Source organism: Solanum lycopersicum, chromosome 1, assembly GCF_036512215.1.
Source record: "Solanum lycopersicum chromosome 1, SLM_r2.1".
In the NCBI taxonomy this organism is placed as follows: domain Eukaryota; kingdom Viridiplantae; phylum Streptophyta; class Magnoliopsida; order Solanales; family Solanaceae; genus Solanum; species Solanum lycopersicum.
This window is the reverse complement of record NC_090800.1, coordinates 85,727,304-85,745,230: the sequence shown is the minus strand read 5'-3', so window position 1 is coordinate 85,745,230 and position 17,927 is coordinate 85,727,304. Positions and strand designations below refer to the sequence as shown.

At 32.1% G+C, this 17,927-nt stretch overlaps 2 protein-coding genes across 5 annotated transcripts; both read right to left on the bottom strand.

Moving 5' to 3' along the window:
• Positions 1-608: 608 nt before the first annotated feature.
• LOC101253726 (ATP-dependent Clp protease proteolytic subunit-related protein 3, chloroplastic) lies at positions 609-9,128 on the bottom strand. Of its 3 annotated transcripts, none has more exons than XM_004230189.5 (10): positions 8,761-9,128; positions 7,995-8,096; positions 6,878-7,000; positions 6,025-6,084; positions 5,509-5,605; positions 5,326-5,399; positions 2,862-2,915; positions 2,695-2,778; positions 2,450-2,575; positions 609-929 (listed from the first exon to the last, which is right to left on the bottom strand). In XM_004230189.5, the coding sequence occupies exons 1-9, from the start codon at positions 9,043-9,045 to the stop codon at positions 2,474-2,476; spliced, it is 981 nt and encodes a 326-aa protein (XP_004230237.1). In that variant the 5' UTR covers positions 9,046-9,128; the 3' UTR covers positions 609-929; positions 2,450-2,473. The 3 variants fall into 3 exon arrangements, with proteins under 3 accessions (XP_004230237.1, XP_010313099.1, XP_025888525.1); XM_010314797.4 differs by having other exon boundaries at positions 609-1,043; positions 8,761-9,127; XM_026032740.2 differs by having other exon boundaries at positions 609-944; positions 8,761-9,121.
• Positions 9,129-13,614: 4,486 nt separating this feature from the next.
• Positions 13,615-15,853, bottom strand: LOC101253428 (stress-related protein). Of its 2 annotated transcripts, none has more exons than XM_004230187.5 (3): positions 15,552-15,853; positions 15,216-15,440; positions 13,615-14,317 (listed from the first exon to the last, which is right to left on the bottom strand). In XM_004230187.5, the coding sequence occupies exons 1-3, from the start codon at positions 15,591-15,593 to the stop codon at positions 13,901-13,903; spliced, it is 684 nt and encodes a 227-aa protein (XP_004230235.1). In that variant the 5' UTR covers positions 15,594-15,853; the 3' UTR covers positions 13,615-13,900. The 2 variants fall into 2 exon arrangements, with proteins under 2 accessions (XP_004230235.1, XP_019067023.1); XM_019211478.3 differs by having other exon boundaries at positions 15,216-15,434; positions 15,552-15,757.
• Between the last annotated feature and the right edge of the window lie 2,074 nt (positions 15,854-17,927).

Here is a 17,927-nt window from a genome sequence, read left to right as displayed (position 1 = left end):
TAGGACTTGAAGGGTCAGTGTTACTTAATCAAACAGAAATTAAATTCATTTTTTACTTTATCTTTTCACCAAGGTACTACTGATAATACTGAAGACTTGATTAAAACTTCTAACGCATATTTATTGGTTTTTTAAAAAAATACTCGCAACAAATATCAATTAAAATTATAATAATCAAGACTTAAATAAGAAACTATCTAATTAACGAGCAGTGTTGATTTATTTGTTGACTTGTATTTAACACCTTGTTTGGATGGTTTTAACTGATTAAAATATATTATTATCTTGAATATAGTGTTCATTTTACTTGTATTTAAATTTAGTATATATACAGTACCTTAATATTTTCTTCTACTTTTGTCTTCATCATTATCAAATATTTTTGTTGTCTTTCATCCATCTTTTTCACCGTAGCTCTACTTCATATCCTACTTTACTTGTAGAAATACAATAACATACAATACATCATAAAACAATACCTAACAACCGTCTGAACAAAGTATAGTTCTCTATAATTTAGGGCATATCGTGACTGGTTTGATGACTCAAGTTATCGCCACGAATTTCTCACGAGATGACCTTTTCCAATTATTCAAGGAAAAATAGGATATAGAAACGTGGGTAAATTCATAATCTAGAGAGAGAAAAAATTTGCCCATGAGCTGATAATTGTTCGACTCACTCACAAATTCAGAAACCAACAACAATTTGTGTACAATGCTTTTAATACAAAGCGAAAATCCTATTCTTGGTTACTATGTAGTAAGTATCTCATCATGATACTTGTATAATCTTGGAGAGCTACAGCGAGTGCGTACATTTCAAGACTTGCACAAACCAGAATTTTCTCTCATTTGGTAACACTCTTTACTAGTGAAATGAAAGAGTTTCAGTCCCCTTGATAGTTGAAATGCTTCCGTCAATATTCCCTGTCCACAGAATAGCTAAAAGATCTTAGCATAGATCATGAAGTCTAAAACAACTTGACAACATAGCTGCTTCTCCAAAATATATTCACTACTGAACACAGCGTTGTATGATACCTAACAAACCAAGAAACCGTATAAACATGACTTAGTTAACACTAGAAATGCAAAAAACTAAAGGATTCAATAAACCCTCATGAAAAAGTAAAACGGGATGGAAAAATAACATTCTCGTTAACCATTTTTAAATGGTGTGGTGTCTAGTTGTGCACACCTCGAATATTCGACAAGCACAGGCACCGGTGACTTTACTCAACAAGGCTTAGGCAGAAGGAAACAAATCACCTTTATGAGTGTCAATGTCGAATTGTAAAGAAAGCAACAGAAAAAAAAATGTATATTTGAATTGGTCTATTAACAATGTGCAAGTGAAGCTCCATTTATAGGAATTTGGGGTAACGAACAACATAGAATGTCACAATCTTTATTTCTCTAATATGGCATGTAATTATTTGATACTTAAACATAGAACATTTATCATATGTTTATTTAAATTCAATATATCTGAAGGTACATAATTTTTGTCATGAAATTCAGAACACTTTCAAACTCAAAGTAGAGAAAACAACTTGAGTTTGCTTGTTTGAAAACCTAACAGATTGCCACCAAAATTCATCAGGATAATGCAGAATCATCAAAAGGGAAAGACAAGATAGAATTCTTCTTCTAATGGAGTCTTCAGTCATTTACAATTTGCACAAATAGGAAGTGATTCTTGTAATAACATGGAAATCAAAAAAGAAATCAGTCACTAGAAAGAGGTATGGTTTGCGAAATTTCTACGCTAACATAATTTGAATAGGTGAAACAGTGACAAGAAAATACAAAGTCAAGAGGAGGGCTATACAGTCGTTGGAAAGATGAGCAGGTGCTAATACTAAATAGCAGAGGAGGAAGGCAGCCAAGAAGAAACAGTGCCGAACACCAAAAAGAAGAAAAGAAAAGAAAATCAAAGCCTGGTATGCTGAATAAGAGTCTACTTAGGTCGTAGAGGCTCTTATACCATATGAGAAAAGATTAGTAAAACATCCATTGAAGAGATAAACGGTGCCAGTAGCTAAGAGAGTAAGGTCCACTGCCAAAAAGAGGCAGTGCTAAATTCTGAAAAGTTGAAAAGAAGAAAGAGAAGACGAAATTACGGCCAGGCACCTGCTCACCAAATTGCTTAAGTTTTTACTGAGATCATACAGCCTCTGATGCTACATGAAGCAAAATCAATCATGGATTAACTCAATCCAAAATCTATCAAGAGGTGAAAATTGCCTAAAACCACAAAGAGACTATAGTTTTTGTCCCAAGACTGGACATTTGATTGTGGATAGCAAAAACATAAGGGCCCAAACATCGTGAGAAAGCACTATTCGCAGATCTTAGTTTATATATAAACCTAATTTTAGTTTTTGTTTTGTGTGCTATACTAACCCATACCTACTGAAAAGACAAATATGAGAAGAAGAGAATACCATCGGATTATATATTGAAAGGACCTAAAAAGCATCAGCAACTTTGATGCCTGCCCTATTGTCCCACACCTCTGGTGCATCAACACTTGCAATAATCTGCTCCTGCTCCTGGCCACGCCAAAGAATCTGAAACCCAACAACTGGTGTTAGTCAGAAAAGCCACCTGATAAATCTTTAGCACCTCCAGCAACTTCAGAAGACATTTAAGACATGACACAGTTGGCATAATAATGAAAGTTGTTTACCTTATCAATAACGCCAAATTCTCTAGCTTTGATAGAATCCATGTAATATGGTCTTCTCATAACATTGGAAACAGTCTCTTCCGACTGGTAAGATACGACAGCAAATGTCATTATACCTTCTGTTTGATTTACAAATGGACAACACGCAAGAAATGTTCACTACTTACATTTTCAGTATGTTTAGCCAAAAGCTTGACAAGGTTGTCTCTGTTAACGAGTACCTGCAAAAGAGAATAATCAGCTGATCCATCCCCATAGAATATATTCAGGTTCACAAAGGAAGAGCTGATGCTAAGTAAGACAGCTTGCAATTAGCTCATCCAGAGGTAGTTCCGTTTTAGATGGATTTATTTTGAGAAAGTACTCGCCATCCTTTGGGTACACTGAACATGATATGGAGTTCTGAATAAGCCATAACTGACTAAAATACCCTTAACTAACTAGCATGTAATTTACTTTGTAACAGTTTTAAGGTCACACACTTAACAATCAATTGTATGTTCTTTATGTTTACAACACGCAAATCACAAACTTTGCATGTATTCATAAGTGTTTGTGCACACACATCTACAAAAGATATACACATGCAAGAAGTGATGGAGCCAGAAATTCATTAAAGGAATTAGAAAAATACTAGAGTGCCACACTTAGGATTTGACTGATGATTAAAAGCAACTCTCTCTGCTACTATATTTCAACCTTCCCTTCTAATTAAAAGGGACTCAACAATTCATATATAACCAAAAAAAAATTGTTTCTGCCCTATGTTTTGCGGTACAATTTTTCGGCGAAGGGGATTAAATTGAACCCCCCTGCCTCCCTTTAACTCAGAATCAGCATGCAAGAAAAAACACCATATGTAAATTGCTAAGATAACGGAACACTTTATAACAGTCAAAACCTTACTCAACAAACAATAGGGCAACATGTTAAGACCACGAAAGTTTCAACATCTATTGATATCATGAACTCTCTTTCAGGACCCATTGACTAGAAATGTATATCTACTGATCAACACAGAGAAATTTGAAGTTCTTGATGTAAGAACTTTTATCAACTTGAAAAAAATTAAATTGGCACAATGACGTTAAATCTTAGGTCCAGTTACTCACAGTTACAGCTACTCGCAGTCACACCTCCAATCTGGCCTAGGAAACTAAACAGACCTCGCCTCCTCAAAACTTAAAGGTGTCAACTAAGATATTTACTAAAAGACCCTCATTTCTATTATGTTTTGATGAGAATTTTTAATTAAAACTTGAGAAAAAAAAACAAAGCCGAAATAATTTTTTAAACATAAGGTAACCTTATCCAACGGAATCAGCAGGTAGACCAATCGGTCAAGGATTGAGCTAACCCAGTCAAACAAAACCTCAAATGGCCTGGAAGCAAATCTGGAGAGTCAAAGTGCCACAAAAGACTAGCCAATGAAGCAGTTCTGACATTGGACAATGTGGCCAAGAGAGGTATATCTCTATGCAACAGATGCTCTACACAGAGACAGTAAAACACCTCTTTCTACACTGCAATTTTACTGACCGTGGCAGATTTTCCTTAATCTCAGAGGCATTTCGTGGAGTATAACTAGTAAGATTGATGAGACTCTTTTCAGTTGGGAGGAGGCTGGAGTTAAGGCTACAAACAGAGAAAGATAAAGGATGATCCCTGCTTGTATATGGTGGACTAGATAAATTAGGTCTTAGACCAAACTCACGCCCCAAAAGCTAGCTCAAAGAGAGGAGGATTGTTCATATCTTATAAGGAGTTCACCCATTGCATTAACCACCGATGTGGGACTTTTATCAATTTTTTAACACCCCACCTCACGCGCCACTCTTAGCATCTGGTGCGTGGGCAATTTTGATTTTGGGGGGCCCCAACATCAGGTGAGACAGGCCCTACTCTGATACCATGTTAAATTAAGTCTTATGCCTAACTCACACCTCAAAAGCTAGCTCAAAGAAAGGTCATCTCATTAACCACCGATGTGGGACTTTTATCATTCTTTAACAGACTACATGGAGAGCGAGAAATGATAGGTGTTTTGAAAATAGGGACAACAACCAGCGGAAGGCAAGCTTAAATGTATTATGTTGTTCTGTTTTTGGTGTAAAAATGTCTACTCCAATGAGACTGAGTCAATCATAGATGTTTTAGGGTCCATCTAGTTCCTGGTTTAGCATTGGAAAGACTTAATCTTTTCTTCTTTTTTGTAAATATGATTTTCAGGACCACCTAAGTACTGACTGAAATACAAATGTTACTAGTGTCAAAAAAACAAAACTTCATATTTTTCATAATATCTTTTAGGTAAACAAAAATGTTTATCTGATGGTGAAACTGGCAACAAATCTTCATTTTTTTTAATACGTCATAATCATTTAACCTTACAGAATGTGATGGCAAGGAGTTGTCCAACAATGATGCCTTTTTTCAGAATGAAAACGAAAAATCCCACAAACAAGATTCCATAGTTCCGTTAAATAGAAGGCGATCAGAATCTAAACAGTAAGTAAAAACAAAAGCATTGATCAAAGATTTCATCAACCATCATACCCTAAAGCTCTACTAGTCAATACCATGAAGACACACCTGTTTTGTAGATTAAATGGCAGATAACTGAACACTAACCTCCTTTGCCCGGATATAAACATCGCTGGCCTGCATTAATCCAGATGATGGTGCACGGGGCTGTTGAATCATGGCTGAAACAGAACATCACCCGGACAACATGAATCATCAAAAAGAAAAAATTGAAAATGAAAGAAAATTCATGCTGTCAAAATTGTAACTAAGAACGAGAAAACTTCACACCTTTGGCATGTGGCATCATAAACCTTTTGCCCTTAGTACCAGCTGCAAGCAATAGACATGCCTGACCTATGGCAGCACCAACTGCTACAGTGTGTATCTGCACGGGTAATTAACAACCTGAGAATCCTAACAAAATCATGAATGGAACAGTCTGATATATGCTTTCAGAGGTAAACATGAAGCTTAAATTCTACTGTACTTGCTCTGAATGCCTAGAGATTAAGGAAAACAACTAACTACAGATTATCCCAATTAAGTTTGACATGAAGACTGCAACCGACTTTGAACGAAGCCAAAACTCTTATGCAGATTCAATACAATCACACGGGAAAGAAAAGAAAACTAACTTATCTTTTAAAAAAAATCACAAGTCAAAAGTCCAATGTTGTCTTGTTCTTATTCAGTAAATTTGACTAAGAAAAAGAAGACCTAGATAAGGAAAAATCCTATATTCTCATGCAAATATTAAAATGGAACACTTTCTAGCAATAATTATTTTAGTTGGTGAGAGCTTACCTCGTTTTGAAGTTGCATCATGGAATCATAAATTGCAAAACCTTCTGCTTCCATACCAACCTACATTGATAAAATATCCAAAGATTGGATAATTTGAGCATAACATCGACCCCAACACCAAACCCCGATAAGTTCATTTGAAATTTAATAATGAATTTTGTGTTCATACGTATCAATAAAGACCCATATTTTCATCATCTAGAACCATCTAAATAACATAATAAGCTTTTCTATAACTTCAAATTTACATTAAATTATAGTCTTAGTTTAAACTTTGTAGTCTTGAACAAATTAACCCAATAATACTCCCCCTGTCTCATGTTACTTGTCCACTTCTCTCTTTACAGGCCTCCTAAGAAATCATAAATAAAAGAAGTATTTTTACTAACTCTTATTAATACATTTTATTTATGTGCCTTATCGATTAACAATGGAGGAACTTTATAATCTTATTACTTTCAAAAAGAACCAATTTTAAGGGGAAAATGAGAAAAAAAATAAATTATATCTTGATTTTAATAATCGACAAGTAATTTGGAACAAATACTTTTAGAATGTGGAAAAATAATATGGGATAGAGGGAGTGATGAATAATAATTCAAGTATCTATATTTTTTTTTAAGAAGAACGTACAAAGCATTAATGAAGTCCAAGAAGTCACACTACACAGTACACGTCATTTAGGAATGGGCAAGTGGGAGTGGTTTTAGGTAATTAATGAGCGCAAAATATGAGAAAATGCAGGGTAAAGGTAGCTCAGCAACCACATGTAAGCATAAAAAATGAGATTCCTGTAATACTCTATGAGGACTACAGGAGAGAGGCACTTAGCATGCCCCTATATGAAACTCACCGTTTCACCATCATCACGGGTAGTCCCAGTAGAATTTATGTATAGATAAATTGGCGCTTTAGGATCCATATATTGTAGGTACATCAACTCTGCAATCACAAGCTCTGTGACTGCTGACACCAACTGAAAAGAAAAATCGTGATTATTTTGTGCTAATGAAGAAATGAAGAGTAAAGGGAAGTTAACTGAACTGCAAATATAAGTAGGGATCAGTTGTGAGGGAATCTACATATTAGTTATTTATGTATTAGTAATACATGTATTAGTTATTAAACCTTATATCATGCATAAAATAATACATAACTTATATATGTTTTAGTTATGCATGCTTTAAAAACAAAATCAAACACAATATTAATTTTATTCATGAATAATCTACCTCTTTAACTAGCTACCAAACGTGGTACTCCCTCCGTCCCATCTTATATGGGACTTTTCGAATTTTGAGATTCAAACAAGTCTATCTTTCATAGATCTTTTAAACATTTGGAATTATCAATTATGACTTATAAGTACTTTTTACGTAGTTTACAAATATATAAATTTCATTTCAAATAAATTGAAGATTTCATGCGCAATTTCATATCCCAGTACGTAGACCATAGATCATCCTGATTTTACCAGCTTCAACAACATTGTGTGCACCAGCCAATTCTCTCCTTCCATCGATCTTGAGGAATCTTCTCGACACAAAACAACATTACATTCACCATTCAATACAAGGATACCAACCAAGAAGTGCCCTTTCTCATCAACACATTTCTTATTTGGCTTTTTATGAAGACTGCCAGCAAACAGAACAAAGATATGCATCCAAAGGTGTAAAAGGCAAAAACCGTGGAGAAAGATCAAGTATATGTAGGGACTTTAGCTATATAATTTTTTGTAAAAACGTGATTTTTAAGAGGAGAGAGTGGAACTTGGAAAGGGCAGCAAATCTACCGGAGAAAGAACAACAAGGCATTAAAGAACAAAAATGAACTAGGATAAGATGGTAGAAGGAACAAGTTGAATGTTAGCCTTTATTTCCAAACACAAACTTATGCCAAAACATTGCAGAAGTCACTAATAAGCAAAGGGTAACACAGAAAATATCAGATGATGAAGAATTACATACCGGCATGCCAATATAAACTATTCTACCATGGAGCAACATAGAGGGCAAGTCTGGTGGAGGTGTACTCGCTCTGTGCTCATTGTATGATACTGATCTCTCCACCTAATTCAAATAGCAAAAACACAGACCAAACAATACCCATCAGAATATAATTAAAACAATAACAACGAAAAAGCTTCCGATACATTATTAATTTGCTTTACATATAATCAGTAACATTAAAAGGGAGGAGAACAAAATCATCCCAAAATTAAAATAGAAATGAATTCATATCACACCAAAAGAATTCAGTTCAGAACAGACTCCTGACAACATAAGCATCCTATTGCAGCCGCTTCTTTCCTATACAATCTCTAATAAAATCTACAAAAAAAATGATAGAAATTTTAAAAAAAAAAAACGCTGTCCGAAAAGAAGAGAATGTGAGGGTCAATAGTCTGTATCTATACATATATTTCTTATTCTCTAAAAAAAATACATATCTACTCTAATTGACAGCCTCCTTTCTTCTTTCTTTTTTTCTGATGGCGGAGAAATCCCCAAAAGGTCCATGGTTGGATACTCAATAGATAACGGTCCACTCGTCTAATAGGCAAGATACAGTGGCTTGCGTCAACACATTTTTTTCAGTTGACAATAATACTCAGAAAATATTTGAAAAAGATGTAATCGAAGAAGAACGTTCTACCATATTGCCAACAAATTGGGAGTTGGTACAGAGGTATAACTATTAATCATTTAAGCCAATGAAAAATCAACTACATACCTGAGCAGGAGTAGCCATGAGCTTAGGGGAGTCGTAAATGTCCAAAAATGGCGGCATATCAGAATTTTGAGGCCGAGAGAAGAGTGCATCTGGATTATTTGCAGCAACAGAGGCAAGCTTACTTAGAAATGGGTCCTTAGGGTTAAAAGGAGGCATCGGAATGTTTGAACTGCTATTGCTATAGGCTGCACACCGAAAATTGAAGCTACGGTGTTTCAGTGTCATCGATGAAGATGAAGAACATGGAATTGAGGACGCCATGGGCAACCGCAAGCACGTGGCCATGATTTCTCCACGGATGAATTTCGATTCTTCTGGTCTCTTTCAACGGAAGCTTGAAAAGAAGAAACTGAGGTCTAGAAGTATAACCAATGAGGATGTGGAATTTGGATAGTGTGACTTAAACGGGTCGGGTCATGGGAGATCCGACCAGTCCATGTATCGGAATGGGCTTAAAGCCTGTGGAATTTTACTCTGATGGGCTTTAATTGCCATTATCATAAGGAAAACTGTGGGGAAAATTGTATAAAATAGCAAACTAATAACCTAAATTAAATGGAATAGCTAGGGTTTGATTTAATTGTGCTCCATAGCAACATTAGCTAAAATTTGTCAGCGTCTCTCTCCCAAAAATCTCGCTCTCCATTCTCGCTCGCCTCTCTCGCTTTATACACATAAGTGTATAATTTTGTTTCTGTTTTGTATAAAGCGAGAGAAAATTGTATATACACATGCAAAAATGTATATTTTCGTGTTATACACTTAATTATACAATTTACAAACATTTTACTTCAAATATTGCAGAGGAAAAGGCCAACGAATTATACAATTGCGAATTATACAATTGCAGTGAAATATAATTTTCTCTAGCTTTATACAACAGAAGTGTATATATTGTGTTTCTGTTTTTGTATAAAGTGAGAAAAGCATATATTTTCTTGCTATACACTTATAATTATGCAATATACATACATTTTAATTCGATTCAACTGTATGCAAAATAAGTTATACAATTGCAGCGAAATAGGCCAGCGAATTATACAATTTAGGCCAACAAATTATACAATTGTATATGTATAGCAAATTATACAGTTTTATGTTTGCTATGGAACGCAGTTATGCAAAGTTTGCTATAACATACAAATATGAATTTTTTGTTTGCTATATGTGAAGTTGTCAAAAACTGTAAAGGGTGAATATGTCCTTAAACTAATTGAAAATATTTAGATATATCTTCGTTTAAAGTTTGATCATTCATGTTTTTGTTATTCAACTTTTGGTCTAAATATGTTTTTATGGGCATTGGTTGTCATGTGAGACATATTCTATTCATTTTTCATTTCTTTACATGTCACATGAGTTTGTTATGTCATTTTGATCTTACCACATGACATTTATATGAAAATTGAAAGATATTCGAACTCATAAACACCTAATTCAATCTATAAATCAACCCCTTGTTAAATAAATTATCCGATCGATTTTCAATAATTTTGTTTAATTTTTATTTTTTCTGATAAATTTTAAAAATGAGTAATTAATTAATAAAAGAATAGGAAGAATATAAAAAATATATAAAATTAACGCCAAAAATTTCACAAATAACCATAGTAACCTTAATGCACTTATAATACAATGTATCAATTTCTTACAAAACAAGCATAATATATTTTTAAAAACAGTTATAATACATTTTTATTGCATACATAATTCACTTTTAATACATATTGTAGATTTAGCATAGTGTCATTATAGATGGTAATAAATAAAAAATATCGCTAAAATTAATAATTATTTATCAAAAAATATCAATCCTAATAATTTTTTATTATTATAAAAAGGAAAAATTATGCAACTATACTAACTTATACTACTTAATTACATATAGTTTTGATTAATTATAGAAAAAGGTTAATGGTTAAGATTGGTCCCGTCACTTTTGTATTATATAGTGTATATTATCATTTTCTTCTTTTATACAAATTTCTCACTACCTCTCTCATTTTCTCTTTTATACATTTCTTATCAAGCGCAACAACCAACTTTTGCGATGGATCAAACGTAGTATATCCGGATGCAACTTATGCATTCGAATATTTTTAATTTTAAGGAATTTTTGTAAAATAAAAAATTAGTACGAATAGAATTAAATTTATATTTTACCATGTAAGTCTATAATTTCTACTTTTATTTTTTCAATGAGCAAAAACATTAGTATACTAGATAAGAACCAAAATAACACCTATATACAATAGTCCTATTTTTCACCTAACATAACAATAGCTTTTAACATAAATAATTAATTAAAAAAACAAGCATAAATGGAAGAGTCATGCTACACAATTTATCAAAAGTACTATTTTTCATTCCAAGGGCATGTAAGGGTGTGGAATTAAACACAAACGTATTAAATACCTATTTAGATAAAGATAACAATGATATTTATAGAACAGTTTGTAGCATCACATAAGTGTTATAGGAAATGACATACTAAAGTGTAATACATGAAAAATTACTATTTTGGCCTTTACAGTTTACAGTCTGTAAAAATTACAAGTTTGTGTCTAAACTTCATTGCTACTAATTAGTATTTAATATTTGTCATATGTGATCGTTGTGGAGACATGATCTTAGTGCACAAATGTGTGATTAATTTTGAAGGCAATGAGGTCACAGAAACATCTAAAAGGAGCAATTTTAACCGATGAAAAAATTGAAATCGGTATTTCAAAATATTTGAAAGTTATTTTTTGTCAAGATTTATATGGAAGTTTGGATGGGGTTGGCTCAAGCAGATGTTTGTCATTATACTTGTCATAATGATGGACGATTTGGTGAGATGTCACAACTTTGTACAAGAGAATAAGATGGGATCTCCGATTTGAACGTTGATCAAGATGCTACAACACTGAAGAAGTTATTATTTGTTCATTTTGTATATTTCACTAATTTTGAAGGTGTAACTTTAACAACTTCTAATTTATTTATTTATTGTGGGGGATGGGGGTGGGATAAAAAAATTGAAGTTAAAAGCATTTTTGAAAAACAAGCTTCAAATTTTTATTTTTTGCAAGGGTAGTGGTTTGGGAGGGGGGGGGGTTGAGGGCGGTGAGAAAATATATTGATTTTTTAAATTAAAAAAATGTAATTTGATGTTGAAAGAGTGTTTTGAAAATGTTATCCTTGAATTTTGAAGGGAAGCTATTTCTTTTAAATTTGAGGAAAATTGGTTAATTTGAAAAATATTTAATCTAAGCAAACATAAGAAAATTTGAAAAATATTTTCCTTCGTACCAAATGCATCCTATATGTCATTCCTCCCTTTCATAAAACCAATGCATAAATTATCATATTATTCTTTTTTTATCTTTGTGAGTGATTAACCTTGAAAATATACATTTGGCCAACTTAGATGGTTTAATAATTGATCAAAATAAATTAATTCATATTAATTGATTGAAAACTTAAATTTCAGAAAAATTAAATAAGGATAGAAGTGTAAAATTGCACCATTTCTTAATGCAAGTACAAAGTAAAAAACTGGCATGTAAAATGGGACGAAGAGAGCAAAAGTGAAAGATTGGATCACACTAGCACATTATCTTGCTTACCATGAAATTGTCAACATTAATAACCACTATTTTAAAAGACTATGTTGGACTCGTCCCAAGGCAGGACTCTAGCGAAACGCCCCAAGACTAAGTATGAGCTTATTTTTATAAAACTAACGCGTTAAGCGTTTGATGCTAAGTCCTAAGCACATCCAACGCCTAACATTCGAAGCTCGCCTAACAATTTTTTGACAAATTATGGGTTAAAATCTTTAGTTGACACTATTGATCTTCACAATTCTTATATAAACGAATGATACTTTATAATTTTTTAATTTATAAAGATAAAAAAATTGAAAGTAACTCAAATAACAAGTTATAGTATCATATCTTTACAATTTGATAACATTGAAAAGATGATTATACATTGTGTAACATTTCTTTTAACAATATGTAATGGAATTTTATTTTCACTTATCATTGGTCTTCATGATTTTGTCATAAATCTCAAAGTTATCATATTTTATTGGGGTAATGCACAAGTAATCTTTCAACCTATGCCCGAAATCTCAGAGACACATTTATACTATACTAAGGTCCTATTACCCCTGAACTTATTTTATTAATAATTTTCTACCCCTTTTTGGTCTACGTGACACTATCTCGTGGGTCCAACGCTAGTTGATTTTTTGTCAAGTTAGTGCCATGTGAGCCGAAAAGGAATAAAAAATTACTTATAAAATAAGTCCAGGGGGTAACAGGACCTTATTATAGTATAAGTGTGTCTGGAATTTCGAGCATAGATTTGAGAGGGTACTTGAACATTTTCCTTATTTTATTTAACTATTTGAAAGTAATTTTATTTTTATTTACAATGGAGTGATATTTTTTTAAATAATATTAGTAAGTTTTATTGATTATTTTTTTCTAGAGGTGAATTGTATAGTATAATAAAAAAATATATTTTTAGAAATAATCGTTCTATTATTATTAAAAGTTAAAGATATTAGATTATTTATACGTATAATCGTATTAAAAGTTTTACTTTTTATGAGTTACGTTAAACATGTACTTAATTATTTCAAACTTCAATATATTTTTATAATTTTATATTTTTATACAATATTGTAAATTAAAAAAAAAACACTAAAAATTCATAGAGTCTCGCCCCACGTCCAAGTAAAACACCGACTCACACAGCCCCATATTTTAAAACGCCGTTAATAACCCATTCCTTCCATGTTCTGAAAAATTACCAAATTTACAAGTTTGTAACAAGTTGTTTCCTATTGTTAAGGCACACTTTGTAGTCTGAATGAATAAATTGTTTTAATTTTTTAATATAGAAACCGAAATCGTACAAAATTTTGGCTTACGTTGATCAGAGACTCCCGAAGGGCAAAAAGGAATATACCCAAACAACAATGAAAACCGAATAGGCAAAACACATGATATACTTCACACAGTACACAATCCACAATACAGTAAACAAATAAAAACTGTTTTCAAAGCACTCCAGATCATATAAAGAACCTCACATAGAACTAAACTGCTACTTGTGAATCATTAAGTAAACCAGTAGGTCCTTCTTAGCTGGAAGCCACAGGCTGAGTACTGAACACCTTAGCAATCTTCTCTGTAGGTACCAATGGAAGATATGAAGCAACCTTGTATCCCTTCTCTGCTGTTTGCTGAACCATCACATTGTATTTCTCGGAATAGTAAGCAGCTGTTGGAACAACCGCTTGAGTAACTTTAGGAACAATGGGAAATTTGTTGAGAGAGAGCCAAGCTGATGCAGCATACTGCTCGGCCATTGGCTCGTATTTGGTGTAAAGTCCCTTAGCGGTGGGCTCATACTTGGCATAGACTGTTTTAGCAAGTCCTGATGCAGCTCCCATCACACCAGCACTTTTGACATCAGCTGCAACAGAGCGAGCAGCTGCAGGAGCTTGCTTGACCATAGGGGGGACACGAGTTTCAATCGTACGAACAGACTGATCAACCTACAAAAATGGTCAAATTCATGTTACATTAACATGGTGAGAACTTAAAAGCTATAACCCAGTAAAATGATAAGCAAACTCAGCGATCATCAAAGAGGTTCAACAATTTGACTCGTAATTTTTTGTTTGAAATAAAAACTTATTTCAACAAATTGTAAGATAGACCGCCAAGATACTTAACCACAAGAAATATCATAACAGTGTCGTTATCTCCATGTTTCAATCAAATCCTAAACCTATTTTCATAAAAGAAAAGGCAGCAACATACTTTATACATCAGAATGATTTCTATCAGATCAACTGACCATTCATCAGGTACATACACAAGCACCTTAATGCCCAAAAAAACAAAATCAATATGCAACCCAACAGCCTCCTCAGATTATAGAACATCTCGCCAAACCGAAGAGCCATTCACATTATGAGATCCTATAATGGGACTATGTATGAAATTGATTAACAAGATATCACATATTTTAACTAACTCTGTGTCTAACAGAAGCTCAGCACCACAACCAACCTAAACACCCGTGCAGCCGTGTTGATGCATACAATCCTAATTATATCTATGCTAATTCTGTTCTTACATGTCACATGCCATAAAATGAATAAATTAAGTCCACAATGTATAACCTACCTCTATATAGGGAATGTGAAGTTCCAATTGTGAAATATAATAAAAATAAATGTAGAATTCCCATCTCAAAACAGTCATCAATAATAATAGAATTCAAACAAAGAATAATAAAATTCCATGTCAATTATATAAGGAATAATGCCTTGGGATCTTAGTAGCTCAAGGTAAACTCACCAAAATGATTCAATTCCCCAACTTACAATACCATCCCCCATTTTCCCTTCCCAGCCCCCATTTGGAAAAGAAAAAAAAGAACAATACCTTGCGGTCAACAAACTTGAGGACTTCGACGGGAACATCATGATATTTATCATAAACAGGGCCAACCACGGTCTTAACGGTGCCTTCAACAGTCTGAACACCAGGCTTCAATGGACCAGAATTCTCTTTAGCGTAGCCATACACCTTCACCACACATAGCGCCGCATGAATCATCGCCACTTGCAAGAATTCCAAATACTTCAATTTCTCTCCATCAATCTGAGCCTTCATCACAAAATCAAATTAAAAAAAAAAACACGCAAATCAGGCAAAAGATTCATCAAATCAAAAATCAATACAAACAAAAAATCAATCGGGAAATGGAGATTTAATTACCATCTCGGCGGGTTGTTGAGGCTTAGGGTTTGTTTCGGCCATGGTCAAAAGATCAGAGAGATTTCGATATGAACGAAGAATCGGAAATTGAATAAAAGTTATGACGTTTGGGGTTTTGTGTTTGGTTAGCGTTCAGTGGAGGAGATTATATAGTACAGGGGCACGCAGGTCAAGGAGAGTGGACGGGCAAGGTAACTTAACCGCGTGGCCAATGAGAAACCGACTTTGTTTTATTCCGTAATTTTGTGCTATTTTAGCTCTATTGTGTGAAGGTTGTTGACTTTGCTGACTACTTGTTGGCTAAGTCATTTGTGAAGTACGTAGTATTTATTTTAATTCATTATTTGCCCTTTTCATCATCTTCTGGAAATCGAGCTAAATATTAAAATAATTGGTATCTTTATATGAAATCATGATATGATAAAATGTGGGAAAAAATATAAAGTGCGAGTAGTTGAGTGAAATTTAAAATTCAACTTAAGAAGTCATCACTGTACGAAAGGGTATTTATTGAGTATTTGAGTATAATATTTTACTTGAATTTAAAATATATTGAAGCAGAAGTTTTATATCTCATAAAATAAAATTCAAATTGTTTGTCTATTATTTAAAAAAAATATATACTTATAAAATTATATCAAATATATTATTATAGTCTTTATAATTAATTTCTTACTAAATTTTAACAAGAAAATTAATGATTTTAGCTTACATTTAATTTGTGCAGTTTGATTTGCACTTCGATTTCACCCTTTCCATTAGTAGAAATGTTATTCATGTGATCCTAATTCATTAAAGAAGATTAATAGTAATGATTAGTTTGAAGGGTGCAGAACATTAACATTATCAATTTTGACCATCAACGAAAAGAAAATTTAAGATAATTATTACATTATAGAAACACTTTTTTTTTTTAATTTGAATATAATTTTTTATTAAAGCATTTTAATTTAAATATATTTTTTATAAAAATTTAATTTTAATTAAACTTTCGTATGAATATTAGATAGAAGATGAAATTTAAAAACAAAAACATATAGTAATCTGCTTAAATAATCAAATAGGAATGCCCCAAGCCTATCTCGAATTTCTCAAAAAAAAATGCAGAACAGATTTCTGTCTTCCACTTAAATTAATATGGAAAAAAAGGCCAGAAATTTTGGCCAGATTTTCTATGTTATTTTACGGTGGGAAACTTACGTAAACATACTATAATAAAAAAATGTTTATTATTTATAGTAATAATATTTTTTTTATTTGATTAGTTTTAATTCAATTATAATACAAGTTTAATATATATTATAAAAATAATTTATTATTTACATATAATACAAATTTTAATGATGAATAATATATTTATCACACATTTTAATACACCTATAGTACATGTGATAATTTTTTACCAAACAAACATGATATATTTCAAAAAATAATTATAATTTAAATATATTGCATACATAATTCATTTTTAATAAATATTACAGATATAACACAACATTGTTATAAATAATAATAAACAAAAAGTATCGCTAAAATCAGTACTTATTTTTTAAAATGTATTAATTCATGCAATTTTTCCTTTTACATTTTGAAACATTTTTACCTTTTTAATTTTAATATGAAGTCACCAATTAACCGTCTTTTTTTTTAATCATTCCTTATTATGTCAACATTTTATATGGAATTATTGCATATTTATTTTCATTCATCAAAACACCATAAAATATAAATTTAAATTATTAAATTTGAAAAATATACCTTAAAGTCCATCCTTAATGTTGATACTCTCAAAATTAACAATTGAACAGAATCTGTTAATTCTAATTTGAAGGTGGGTGTTGAAATATCTTGTTGTGAACATATGAGTGAAGCTTATGCTGAATTTTGAGCTTATTTGAAGAGTTATTGTCTAGCTTTTCAAGTTTATGCATCAAATAATTGAGTTGACGTGTAATTTATGTTTCCGTTGTATCCATATGTGTATATCTTCCTCTGTATATTCACATGTCTCTTGTATATCACATAACAAGAAATTGTATAATGTATTGTGAGACAGGATATACATAATATACACGCATGATATACATTGTCATGTCTATGTTTAACCATATTGATTTAATATATGAATTTTGACTCCAAAACCATCAAAGCCTTCCTTAAATTTCATATGTAGTTTCATTAAGGTGCCTTTTTCAAGAGAATTTCAATTTCACTAACTAAAAAATCAGCTAATCAATCTATTTCATTTAGTATATCAAGAGAACATTACTCTTTATATGTAATGTAAATTTTTTCCATTTCAATGATTCCCATGTCATGATACTCAGTATAATAGGATTTAAAACACGTTTAAGTACATTTCATATAATTTTAGTT

Excerpts from the sequence above, each read along its gene's own strand:
- LOC101253428 (XM_004230187.5), bottom strand. The coding sequence starts at position 15,593 with ATGGCCGAAACAAACCCTAAGCCTCAACAACCCGCCGAGATG. Across the intron at positions 15,441-15,551 it reads CTCAACAACCCGCCGAGATG|GCTCAGATTGATGGAGAGAA; the intron begins GTAATTAAATCT and ends TTTGTGATGAAG. Across the intron at positions 14,318-15,215 it reads TCAAGTTTGTTGACCGCAAG|GTTGATCAGTCTGTTCGTAC; the intron begins GTATTGTTCTTT and ends CCATTTTTGTAG.
- LOC101253726 (XM_004230189.5), bottom strand. The coding sequence starts at position 9,045 with ATGGCCACGTGCTTGCGGTTGCCCATGGCGTCCTCAATTCCATGTTCT. Across the intron at positions 5,400-5,508 it reads TATGATGCCACATGCCAAAG|CCATGATTCAACAGCCCCGT; the intron begins GTGTGAAGTTTT and ends GTTCTGTTTCAG. Across the intron at positions 2,576-2,694 it reads AATTTGGCGTTATTGATAAG|ATTCTTTGGCGTGGCCAGGA; the intron begins GTAAACAACTTT and ends GTTGGGTTTCAG.